The sequence below is a fragment of the Dermacentor albipictus genome, chromosome 8 (assembly GCF_038994185.2).
Source record: "Dermacentor albipictus isolate Rhodes 1998 colony chromosome 8, USDA_Dalb.pri_finalv2, whole genome shotgun sequence".
In the NCBI taxonomy this organism is placed as follows: Eukaryota; Metazoa; Arthropoda; class Arachnida; order Ixodida; family Ixodidae; genus Dermacentor; species Dermacentor albipictus.
Genome location: NC_091828.1, coordinates 126,374,242 through 126,387,077, shown reverse-complemented (window position 1 = coordinate 126,387,077; position 12,836 = coordinate 126,374,242). Strand labels below are relative to the sequence as shown.

Sequence of the window (12,836 nt, the reverse complement as noted above, 5' to 3'; positions counted from 1 at the left end):
GCTACACCCAGACCACGTCCAGCCCGCCGGCTTTGATCCGGATTCGCGCTTGACGCTTGCTCTCTGTCCGGGCGGCAATAAACAAATTGTAAAATCAGCCATTGCTTTTTCTCATCTCAGGCTGGGAAATAATTATAAGCGATATCTTGCCATTAATTATTATTGTGATAATCGCTTTCTTTTGACGCTGCTAGGCCTATAACACGGCACCGAGTCGGAAAAGACACCTACAGATGCCCTCTAGCCACCATACCTACAGCACATGGCGGCACAACATTTCTATTGGTTATGCATTGGCAATGCGGAATGCTTTAAAGGCATAGTTCTTCACGGCGTCATTTGTTTAATAGGACACTCTAGCACGATACGCGATAAAGAAAGGATGAAATTTAAGCAAGTCCTTGCGCTACCAATAATTCCCATGCGAGCTGGACTGTCATGCCTGCAGCCCTCTTGTACACTGGCGCTAAATTTTTCTCTAGTTAATTGTATGGATCTCTATGGCCAAGACCAGCGCTGTTTGTATGTGCATTTATGAGGCGTGACACAAGCAAGTTACCGTCACAAGTGCTTTTTGTAACGCCACTGTATGTCCGAATTGTTTCTGTCGTGTAGGGATCTTTAGTGTCTTTCTTGCGAGTCTGGGAACTCGTCGTTCGCATGCTGGCTGAAGCGGCGTACTTTCATCTGCCGTTTTCGGTATAACGCCAGTGCCCCCCCTCCTGTCTGAGAATTTTATAGTAGGAAGCTCTGCCAAGCGGAACGAACGTGCGCGGTCTGCATTGTCGATCGTTGTATAGATCGATGCTCGGATTTCGAAACGAACTTTCGCAACTAGTATGGCCGAAGAACGGGACTGTGATCCCCAGTCTGGCGCTGCTTGTCGCAGGTGCTGTACGACGGGGAGCATGTGGCCTCGCTTGCCCGGCAGAGAGGCATGGCGCTGACTCGCTCGCGCAACGTGCTCCGCCTGGCGGATGGTGGCGGCGTCGGTGGAGTGCAGCCGCCGCCACCGCCGCCGCAGCGAGAATCTGCGCTCTTCCTGGTCAACCTCAACGGCGGGGTGCACCGCATCTGCGCCACGCTCGACGGTACACGGCCACCGTTCACTCGGCACCGTTCAGACAACTTTAGGCATGGTTTTACACGGCCGTCGAACGCCCCGTATACGTCACCGTCAAAGTACCAGTGTCCGCCGTGAGATAGCGCTTCCTCGCTGGTTTTTTCTTTAAAAAAATGAAATAAAATAACGTGCTTGTGACGCTGGTCAATGTCCTTAACGTTGCCGGCGTCCAATATTTCGCCCACTTTCCGTTTTCATTACTTTTTTTACAACTCAAACATAACAGTTAGTTACCGCTATGCTTTCCGTTGCTTCACAGTCTATTTTATTTCACCACCACCACCACCACCTCATCATCATCATCATCATCATCATCATCATCATCATCATCATCATCATCATCATCATCATCATCATCACTTTACGACCACTGCAGGACGAAGGCTTCTCTCTGCCCAGCGATCTCCAATTACCCCTGTCCTATCCTAGCTGATTGCAAATTCATCAGCACACCTAATTTACTGCCGTCCTCACGGCGCTTCCCTTCCCTTGGTACTAATTCTGTAACTTTAACAGACCTTCGGTTATCTGCGCTACACGTTACATGGCCAGTCCAAATAATGTGTTTTGTTTATTCAGCTGTAACTAACAAAGGAATTTAGCCTTTCTGATCTTTCAATTTTTCTTGCTCGATAATATAGGCAGGCTAAACAGTTTGTTTATCAGTTTACTTAAAATGAAGCCAATTACCCTCTGATATTCGCAAACAATAATGTTTCTGGCTTAGAAGTAAGCCATAATCTAGAACTATCCCTCGTTATATCCATAACCGTGCTTACGCGAAAGTCGCCGCCAACGAATAATTGCGTGGCTGTGTTCCAGCACTCGCCGTAGACGGCTAAACAGATTGCAAAACGAACAATGGTCATCTTAAGTCTTGTTGAAGTTCTGACGAAGTGCTGACAAGGTGGTTTTTTCTTATTTCTCTTTTATCTTCCTTTCTTTCTTTATCTGTTTTATATCTTCTTTGTACATCTTGTATAATAGGCAGGATACATTGTAATATACCACGCCATTTGCTATAATTTCTACCATGTCTTCGTCCTACGTTTATTGTTATTTATGGGACAATGATGATATGCTGTAACTACTGTATCATCACGGCGGGCCGAACCTAAATAAGCTGCCTAAACTATTTTCATCTCTTGTATTAATTCCAACACTCTTTTTTGGAATAAAGGCGGTGGCCAGGAATAGAGGTCTCCCCAATCAAGGTCCCGAGCTCGAATCCTCGTCAAAACCACTACAATTTTTCAGGCTTGAAGTGGCATCTGAGACCAGCAAAAGCAGAATAAGAACCACGCGAAAGCGTGTTGGGCTGTAGTAGTCTAGGTGTACCCAAAATGAGGAAGGCCCGCTGGGCTTCTCGAAAAAGACACTCTCTTTCCAAAACGGGAATTGGCTTCCTTTGCATAGTACTTGGCCACTACTTCCCTCGTAGATCTTGCAATCAACCCCTGGCCCTTAGTCCCCAGCGAGTGCGGAACTTCTCACCAGGCCATGCGGGTGAGACTTGCGACGTAGCAGAGCGTGCTAAGAACCTCTGGACCATGAAAGGCCGCCACATAGGCAGTTGGAGATCAATAGGAGAGACCGTAGTCCTGCAGTGGACATGAGATATACATGATTACATTGGAATATGTAAAATCGACTTGGTTTGGGTTCTCGTCGTCTTACTTTCTTTCTTTTGCCGCAGGGGACGACCTGGCCTTTCTAGGCAACGAAGCCAAGAGCGCCCCTGGCGGCTGCATCTCCTACTACTCGTCCTCGGATGAGGAGCGCATCTCGAGTCTCGTCGTTCGCTCGCCCTGGCTTGACAGTGATTTGCACTACTACATTTCTCTTGGAGCATGTTTCGCGCAGCACTGCAGCTTAAATCGTGGTTGCTCTGCAACTTCGTTGCGCAGTTGATCTGCTGCCTCGTTACGCAGTAGCCTGTGAAAAAATTAAGTTTACCTGAGCACCGACTTATATAATCAATGTTGCTGTAACTCTGGCACACACTTCGCGCACTAAGATGACGACACTTAACTAATGAGAAGGTTGGGAGACATTTATCAGGTATTTTAATTATGTACTAAAGTTGGTCTCGATATTCCAGACCTCTGGCGTCATTGGCATTATAGTGAAGTGGTGACACACAGCGAAATTTGCCGACGTCGTGTACCAATATGCGGTTAGGTATGACAATGTTGCTCGTAAACAATAAACAACAGTGCTACCTGCGTTTCTTCTGGATGCGCTACCATGTGGCAGCAGCAGCAATTGCAGGAACGGTGCGAGTCAGTGTTTGCTGACTTGGTGTCGAAATTGCTGAGTAGGAACAAGTATTATTGCAAATTGTTTAACGCGCCGTGGTAAGCCATTGGATGTGACGTTGCATGCGGTGCTGAGCTCGAGGCCGCGAGTTCGACCCCGGCCGCGGCGGCCGCATTTCGATGGGGCCGAATTGCAAAGACGCTAGTGTACTTAGATTTACGTGCACCCAGGTGGTCCACAGGTGGTCAAAATTAATGCGCAGTCCCCCACTTCGGCGTGCCTAATAATATCATGAGCGTGGTTTTGACGCGTAAAACCTCAACAATTTTTTAGGTAATTGTTTAGGGCACTGTGACGTTTCTCAGTATTCTTTTTTTTTATAAAGTTATGGGCATTTGGACCTTTGTTTAGCTAAAAAATATTACAGGTTAGAAATGTAATATCAGCGCTACTTAAGGTAATTCTTGATGGCGTGCCGTACGTGTACTAGCAGATACGTTTAGCGCGTCATACACTCGTATTGCACTTACCGTTTTATCGTGATACCTAAACGTACACCAGAACGGCGTCGCTGGTGGCAACTTCTGGCGGTAACTCTTTCACGAAGGAATTCGAAGCTGTTGTAGCAGCGTGTGGTAATTTTCTGCTGGTTTGTTGCGATAAATATTTTCGCGGCCACGCAACCTTTGTGCTCCAAGGAGAGTCGTACAACCGAATGAAGTTTTCAACTTCTGTTTGAGCGCAGCATCACAAGACATCGCCGCCAGGATGGTTCTCCGCGCCGCCTTATATCCATGATATTTGAAGGAGACACTAAACGGAAAGATTGAGACAAAGTTCGTAGTACGGGCACCACTATTACGCCAGAAAAGCTACAAATCAATCAATCAATCAATCAATCAATCAATCAATCAATCAATCAATCAATCAATCAATCAATCAATCAATCAATCAATCAATCAATCAATCAATCAATCAATCAATCAATCAATCAATCAATCAAGTAATTAGGTATGGGCACCATATCCATACTGTGTCACCATCTCCTTTCGGGCTGCGAAGATGATACAGGCGTAGGCAACAAACTGAGGCTTTACGGTATACGTATAGGAAATATGCCTTGTGGCAAGTCTCCACTGAGATAAAGGAAGGAGCCGTGGCATATTCAAATGGCTTGTTTCCGCTCTTACCTTGTTACAATCTGTTTTTTTTTTCATTTGGGCTCGTTTCAGCTAACGCAGTTAGCGTAATAGAATGTGCTATTCGTTGGCAGTTTTTTTTTCTCAATATGCACATAATTAGCTGGGCATGAAAATTAGAATTGCGAACTGTCACATTATAAGGGTAGCAGTTATCTTGGTTTTCTTCAGTGAGCAAGGCGGGAGCTCCAAAAACAGGCACCGAGTCTTTATGCATACTGTACGAGGTTTGCTTACTCCTACGGGTCTCCAATGCACGGAGTCGCGAGTGTCATGTTGTCATCGCCTTGCGTTGTCTTGCAGAAATGAAGAACCTGGCCATGTCGTGCTCCCTGGTCAGTTTGATCCTGGTCGGTGCTAGCGCTCTGGTCGGTGGCTTCGGCATCTGCAAACGCCAGTTGTCCGCCGTCATGGTCACGGGAGTGATGTTCATTCTCGCTGGTGAGAAGGCCGTCTCACAGTTATACGTCTGCATGACTCGGCTTTACGCGAAGCGTGCCGTTTTCGGTGAGCATCGGTTACGTAATTACTCCTAAATGTCCGTCCTACTGTCCCCGTCTTGTTCTCGCGTTTTAGGTCCAGTAATTACGCAACACCGGCTAACCTGCTCCCGCGCCTTGATCAATCGCTTACGTGTTTACACAAAGGCACATTTAATGCATCGTGTCGAACGGTGTGCGCTCATGATGGTTTTAACCAGATTTCCAAGAGAGAGAGAGAGAGAGAGAGAGAGAGAGAAAGAGAGAGAAAGGAAGATGCACAGAAAGGCAGGGAAGTTAACCAGAGGCAGTTCCGGTTGGCCACCCTGCACGGCGGAAGAGTGAAGGGGGTAAAAAGAGAAAGAGAGCGGAAGGGGGAGGTAGAGAGAAATAGAGACGAGCACAAACAAACCGCGTACACTACAAAGGGGTAGGGGGCGGCATTTTTAATGTCTGTCATGAAGCCCCGCAGACCGCAGAAACCTTATTAACGCGAGTAAGGCCTTTAGCGTGGATGTTCTGTGGGAGTACTGACCTAAAGCTTTGAGTTCTCATAGTGGACAATTGTCCAACTGGTCCAGTACACTGCACAGCATTTGTCTCTCTAGGCACTATATCGCGGGCAGCACAGGTAATATGTGCGAGCGTCTCATCGATGTTCCGCGTATGACTTTCAAAGTCACACGTGGTCCAAACAGTGACGGTGTCGTCCCCTGCCGACCTCTCTCGCGCAGCGGTGTTCGCCACCTTCACGAGCTGCTTCATGCACTTCAAGCGCACCGTGCCCCAGGGCGTGCTGACGGGCACCGACTTCGACCAGTCCCTGCCTGCGGAGTTCCTGCGCTGTCGCCGCTTCGCTCGTGACTGGGCCGCCTCACTCTCCTGGCTGGGAATCGCCCTGTGCCTGTTCACCAGCGTCTTCTGGCTCATACTGGCCAGGATCATGCGCTTCTGAAGGAGGCACCGACGGCCCAGCATCTTGCTCACGTGGTCCCTCTCGGCCGTCCGCTTTATTCTTTCGCTCGGACCAAGTCGTCGTGGACCCGAAACGATACCGCACCCGCGGTGAACGGAGAACGCGTCAAGCTCTCGGAAAGTAATTGAGTCGCGCAGTGAACTTCCGGGCCGTATTGTCAAGCGAATACTTTCGCTATCCTTTCATTGGCTCAATGATAAGAAGCCTACTTAACGACATTAACTATGAACGGGTACACTTGTAGTAGACATTGTTGCGGACGATCGTTTTGAGTATCAAAGGGAATGATTGTCATCCACCTGGCAGTAGCACCAATCCACGAAGGAAACCCACACGAGTGTCCCAGAAAAAAAAAAAGGGGGGGGGGGGGCTTCGCAGTTGAAGGAGAGATCTTCGTGGTCAACGGATAGAGCTCGGGATCGACGCCTTTCCTGAGTGGTCTGTCATCTCTACCATTTGAGCTAACCTGGAGCCTTCTGGTTAGCTCAGATGGTATATATTTGATTCTGAAAAAGTCGTATGGTTTTCCTTTGCGTCTTCTTGGAGCTACAGTCCTGTGAATGCCAATTTAGTTTTCCTTTCGTGAACCTTGCTCCGTCTTGCGGGCCTCCGCAAAGCTGATTTGCTACATTCAGCGCAATTACTTGTGACACACCTCGAGAGCCTTGCAAACATGCCTGCTCAGCGATAGTGACTACGCGTGAAAGCTGGTTTCTTAGCAACAAGAAGTTGTATGTGGAGAAGCCCACCTCATGTCGTCTCCTGCGTTTTAAATGTGGCGTTCTGTATATTAAGTGTGTGCTGGGAGTGTGTGTACGCCTAACCGATAGCGTTGCCGTAGTATGGTAAGCGCCATTTTGATAAGCAAATGTATAATAATTAGAGCACGCAAGGAGGAATTGAGCTGATCTCCGTAATTAGATGAACAATGCATCAGTTTAATTCGGTAACTGCTAAATACCAGCTGCCCTGCTCCCGTTCCTTGGTTAATAAATCACGTGTTTATCAAAGGAGCATTTAATATTACATCGTGCCGAATCGAGTAGGCTCGTGGTAATTTTAGTCAGACTTCTCTAGTCATGCAAGTCCCCAAGCCCCGTTTCAATCTCTGGCTATGTTGAAGGTGAACGTGTAGTGGTTAAGGGATTATGCTACAACTATTTAGGCGGCAATATGAAACTTCTTTCTGTGCGTCATTGTTTACTGCCTGCTAACAGAAATAAAAAAACGCAAAGCCTGTTTTAAAACTTGTAATGATTAAAATGCGGTTCATGTTGTATTGCGTACTGTTCGTTGCTAGAACTCTTTTTTTTATTTATGCTCGGCAGAACTTTAGTTAGTTGTCTTGTCTCCAGATGACGGGAATTTCGGCCGATGGTTACACTTTTGATTAATCAGCTTGCCCAGGTTCGGAAACCTAGAGCTTGGGGGTATGTATCAGGTTTGAGTGTCTAGTTGCGACATGGCGACAAGTTGCTCTTTCAAATTTTCATTTACTGACGCTCATTGCAAAGGGACGAGCAGGCACAAAGTTCAAGTCTAGCAGTAATCTTATGAAGGTGTACTGTAAGGACGAAAAGGTTGAAGGGCCTCCTAGCGCTGGTGTGTTCGCTCCGTAACGTTCGATCTTAAACTGTGCACAAAGACATCCTAATCTCGGGTGTGCTCAAGTGGGTTGGTTGGTTCATGACGAAGCGGGTACTGGAAGGGGACTCTACTGGATGCTCAAATTATTGCACTATCCTTCTACATCTAGTAAAAAATCATTGCTCTGCAACTTAGCACACCGTCAAAGCCAACTCACCCAAGCGATTCTTCTTTGCGAAGCACTGAGTAACGCGGCAGAAACTTGGAAACGGCGGTAGCGGTGAATTATAGTGCGCATGAAAACACAGCCTGTGGCACATGCACTGCAGATTACGTCGTAACGCTAGCGGTTGCCCGTTGCTGTAGTGAGACCGCGTGCTGGATATTATACGTCATGCGAAAGTGAAACTGCCGCTCAAGGTTTGAGAGACAGAAACAAAGGGGGAAGGCAGGAAGGTTGACCAGAATGAAAAAAAAAATGGTTTTCTTTCCTACACTGGGCAACGGTGTAAATAAGAAAATAAGAAAGTAAAGCTACAGCGAGACAGGCTGGAAGCACAGACACACAATCACGGTCAGTCAGGATCAGCGCACACTATTACAGCACAGGATCAAGTGCTGCACAACGAACGTCAATTCAACCTACAGCCGCCTGTCAGAATCAGAATCAGAATGCACGGGAGGTCCCATTTCAGTTTCTAACTACGGGACCTCATTCTGTATATACATATGTTGTAATTATCCTCATTTTGCCATGAATAAAAACTGATTCTGATTCTGCAGGCATGTTGTCCATAAAAACTGTAGCGGTGTCTTGGGTAGCTTGCTTTGATCACGGAAAACCATTTTGGAATGCCGATCTCATAGCTGAAAGTGAATCATAGAGAATACGGCCCCAAGACGCCTATCACGTCACGTGTGGTATGCGACGAATTCATTGAACTCGTTTGATTGTGAACTCACAGATGCCGTTTGACTGTGAGGCTTAATGAAATCGTTTGATTGTGGGCCACCATGAATATGGCATGCCTTCTGGAAAGAACAATGTGATGCACAAGACTCCTGTACACTGCGCGATGGTAAAGACAGAGCACCACGAAACGCACGCGTCGTTCTTTCAAACATGGTGTCACTCTGTTTAGGTCCGGCAGCGGTCGGTGCTAAATGCTAAACAAAACGGCCACGCTGGAAACAGAGAAAACAGCACGCAAGACAACTACAACAGAGTGAACAACAAACAGAACACTGTGTTTGTGGTCCACGGTTTCGTATTAATCCTTCGCGCTGCTTCCCTTTTCCTTCCTGCATGTGTTTCAATGAATTGCCAATTTGTCAAAGCTGCAATACTTGCAGACTCACTTTTACTAAGGGTTACCTTCTTATATTCGGCTAAACCAGGCCCTAATAGTGTTCTTTTGTAAGCTTTCATCTGTATAGTGCGCATAGGAATCACGCGAAGTACAATTTTGCTAGAAACAATCTCAGCGTGTACAATACAGCGCATTTGAGTGCCTCCGTCCTGTACGCAATGCATCGATGGCACCACGTTACGGCAATGGTAACTTAACCTACAGAGTAGTTCGCGATGCGCGGGGTCGTGATTTTTGTTTTGCATATATATATATATATATATATATATATATATATATATATATATAGACGTGTTAGGAACACTGGAACCTATTCGTAAACGCTTAGCTCAGCCCCAGCTACGGTTTATTATAATTAGGTTTTTCTTAATGAGAACGTCGTACGAGATATGATGCAGGACACCTTTGTTGACTTACGTGTTTTCACGAAGGCTTTTGTGTCTGCTCAAGGAGTCACATCTTTGTCTGTGTATAGCGTAGTTAGTTCTATCACTTTGAAAATCCACTGTGTAGGGATAAAAAGTCGCGACCCTTGTGAATCCACAACAGCTTACATACAACTTGAGAGCAACTCACGCGGACTCATCGCGGGGCTGCTGACAACTATTAAGTCAGCTAAATAAATAAAACTAACGTCAGGAGCTTTTCAAAGCAAATAACCAGAACATGTTTTTTCCCTCCTGTTTAATAACCTCGCAATTCACATCTGCCTTTCTGTGATAGGCACATGGCCATCGGAAGGGCATCACAAAGCAGCGAAAGCACTTGGGCTTTTCCTTGAAGATGCTGGCATTTGTGACCAATATTGACTCTACTGCGCCGTGTGCAATTCTGTCTCATTCGTTTATCTGAGACACCTATCTATCACATACATATGTGAACTTTGTTTCAGCGAGAACTTTCTGAGAGAGTCTTTTACTCTTACTGCGCTAGATGTTCTTCTGTATAAGTATTGCATATAGCTAGAATATATATCCTTTTCATATTTTTTAACCTACAATATTAACCAACTGAATAGGGACAGCAGCCGCCAAAAAATGATGACAACTCATCTGTTTAGATTTAGCTAAATAAAAAAAGAAAAGGCTCGGTGCTCAATTTAGACTTTTTGCCCAAACGACATCATACGATCGCACTTGTACGACTTTATTATTGCAAACTACATTTATAATAATGACGAATAGGAGCGGTGGAGAGAATTACAGCTTTCAAAGCGTTTCAATGTTAGCACAAGTGATCCTACCGGTTCCGAAAACATCGTTAGTGTAGGACCTGTGATGTAGCACAACAATGTTGGTGAAAACCATTCCACGTGTGACGCACTTCTTCAGTTTGTCAGTTGATGCAGGCACCGGCAGTGGTGGCTCAGTGGTGAGGGTGTTCTGCGAGTGGCCATGAGGCCGCGGGTTCAATTCCCGACCCTGGCGGTCACCATTGGATAAGCGCAAAATGCAAAAAAAAACAAGAACACTTGCATACTTGTGTTTAAGTGCATGTTAAAACAACCTCAGGTGATCAAAATTATTACGGAGCCCTCCACGATATGGTGTCTCTCATAGATTAGGGGCTGCCATGGGACTTAACAATCAATCAATCAATCAATCAATCAATCAATCAATCAATGGGTGGATGCCTATTTGCGGAGACTGCCTTTTACATTTATTTATTTATTTATTTATTTATTTATTTATTTATTTGTACATACTGCAGCCCGATCGGGCTATTGCAGGAGTGGGTGTGAAAGGCAGAGCAATGAAAATAATAACTAATACAGGAAATACGAACAATACAAACCAAAACAAACCAAAACTATTCAATGGCTGCCAATAATAAGTTTAAAGGAAGAGAACGAGTAAAACCAGGCAAAGAATTCCAGTATTCGATTATACAGGGAGATAAACTGTATTTAAAAGTGTCCGTATGGGGAAAATAAGGTGATGGCGTCTTCGAGCGTTAGATGGTTTTTCAGGAGTTAGGTAGTTATCTGAAGATATACGGCAAGAAGAGTTAATAATGCAATGCAATAACTTCAGTGACTCCGTGCGTCAGTGACCTGAGAGCGGTTGTAAGCCTAAGGTTGTGTCGCAAGGAACAAAATTTGAACGCTTCAAGTATGGGATGGAAGGCCTTACTGACAACTTTTCGCAGATAACTTGTACGACAAAGCGAGCGCATCCCAGTCCATGCATACACAAACAGTTCTTGAATGCACTACTGCACCCATGCATCGTTAATATTTGAAAGCGTACTTCTTTTGTTCCTCATTACATGTTCAACGCAGTCCACCTTTCAGATAATAGGTCGGTATTCTGTACAATATGAACCCTGCTGTAACACCTAAAGTGATACTTGAGAAAAATCTGGCATCTGTTTTCTCGACTGATAAACACATTCTGTTGGAGAATTCGTATATTGCATCTTTCAAAGTAGGGGCGTAAAGGAACTGCAGCGAATACCACAATTTCACAAGTTCACAATAGCACAAGGGTGGGTTGCGGCGAAACGAAAGCCCCCCCCCCCCCCCCCCCGCCTCACAAAAAAAAAAAACCTCAGATTTCACGAGTGCGGTGTGCCTGCCTAATTGGCGTCAATTAATTTGCTTTAATTATGGTGCCATCAGGCTGGCTTAGGCAACTAACGAACTTGCCACGCAAGGCGTTTGATGTGCACACTAATGAACGTGATGAGCAGCGGAATGTTCCATTAGTGTGTGGCGCTTCTGGCACTGCAAAAATGGTAATAAGGTTCAATGAGAGTCGTTAAAAGAGGCGATTTATTTGTGTCTCTGTTCATTGGCTTCAATACCATCATCCTGTTTATATATATATATATATATATATATATAAGGAAAACGAACTCCGGCACAAATCACCTATGCCGGCGTTAATTTGATTAGCGATGAAGCAATGTAGCGACTCACCGTGTTGCCACCACCGCCGAAAGGCGTCATGCATGAGACGTGTCCTGCATCCGGGCTCCATACCACGCTTCTCCGTACGGCGGGAGGCGGCGCTGGCATAGAGGCACCGTATTCCCCTTCTTGACACGCTGCGCCATCTAGCGCTGCCGCCGCGAAGTTCACGCGTTGCGCGCGTCTGACTATATGTTCAGAAAAAATGATCCTACTGCATATGACGCGGGTTCGGGTGCGCCCAGCACCGGAGAAAGCGTAAAGAACTTTTTCTTTGTACATGAAGAACAGCACATACCATGTGCCACCAGGGTGTCAATCCGAAAATTTTCGTGCTTGGGCTCGGCTTCCGATTCGCAATTCTCGGTCCGGCTCAGACCTAGCTCTGCAGCGAAAAATTATAACGGTTCGATCTAGTTTGGAACGTTGTGAAGCCATCCGTCCGAGTAAAAATGCGTTAAAAAAATGAATTCTCGTTCCTTCAGAGAAAAACAAGTGCGTTCGAAGAAAAAAAAAATGAAATCGCCTTCCTCGAGCTGCCGCAAGAATTCGTGCTACATTTTGAGAGATAAGTTTTCTTCGGTTAGAACTATCGCGAACCGCTTTGTTTTGCGCCGTCATTTACTTTACAAAAAATCACAAAAGATCAGGCGCCATGCACTGTTACATCTGGCATGTTGGATTTGTAGATTCAGAGGGCATCACGGCGCCTGTGAGGCTATCATATGCGATTTTCCAATGCGATTTTTGTGACGTTAGAGGGGCCTTCGTAAACGAACTCTACTCCAAGAAGCCACGCTCCGTTTATAACGAGCTTTGAGCAGATCGCTTTAAAAGAGGATGTAATTAGTTATTTCTTGTGCATTCGAGGAATTCTGACACCATAGTGTACTTGCGGGTTTGGCAGCTATATAACAGAGAAAAATGAGCAA

The 12,836-nt window shown here is 45.8% G+C and overlaps 1 protein-coding gene across 2 annotated transcripts in view; it reads left to right on the top strand.

Moving 5' to 3' along the window:
• Positions 1–8,903, top strand: part of LOC135921873 (uncharacterized) — a 221,653-nt gene extending 212,750 nt beyond the window's left edge. For both annotated transcript variants that reach the window (XM_070524420.1, XM_065456271.2), the window contains exons 3-6: positions 890–1,091; positions 2,820–2,942; positions 4,885–5,022; positions 5,795–8,903. In XM_070524420.1, coding sequence (XP_070380521.1) covers positions 890–1,091; positions 2,820–2,942; positions 4,885–5,022; positions 5,795–6,015 — 684 coding nt within the window. In that variant the 3' untranslated portion in view covers positions 6,016–8,903. The remainder of the gene's footprint in view (positions 1–889; positions 1,092–2,819; positions 2,943–4,884; positions 5,023–5,794) is intronic.
• Positions 8,904–12,836: the final 3,933 nt, after the last annotated feature.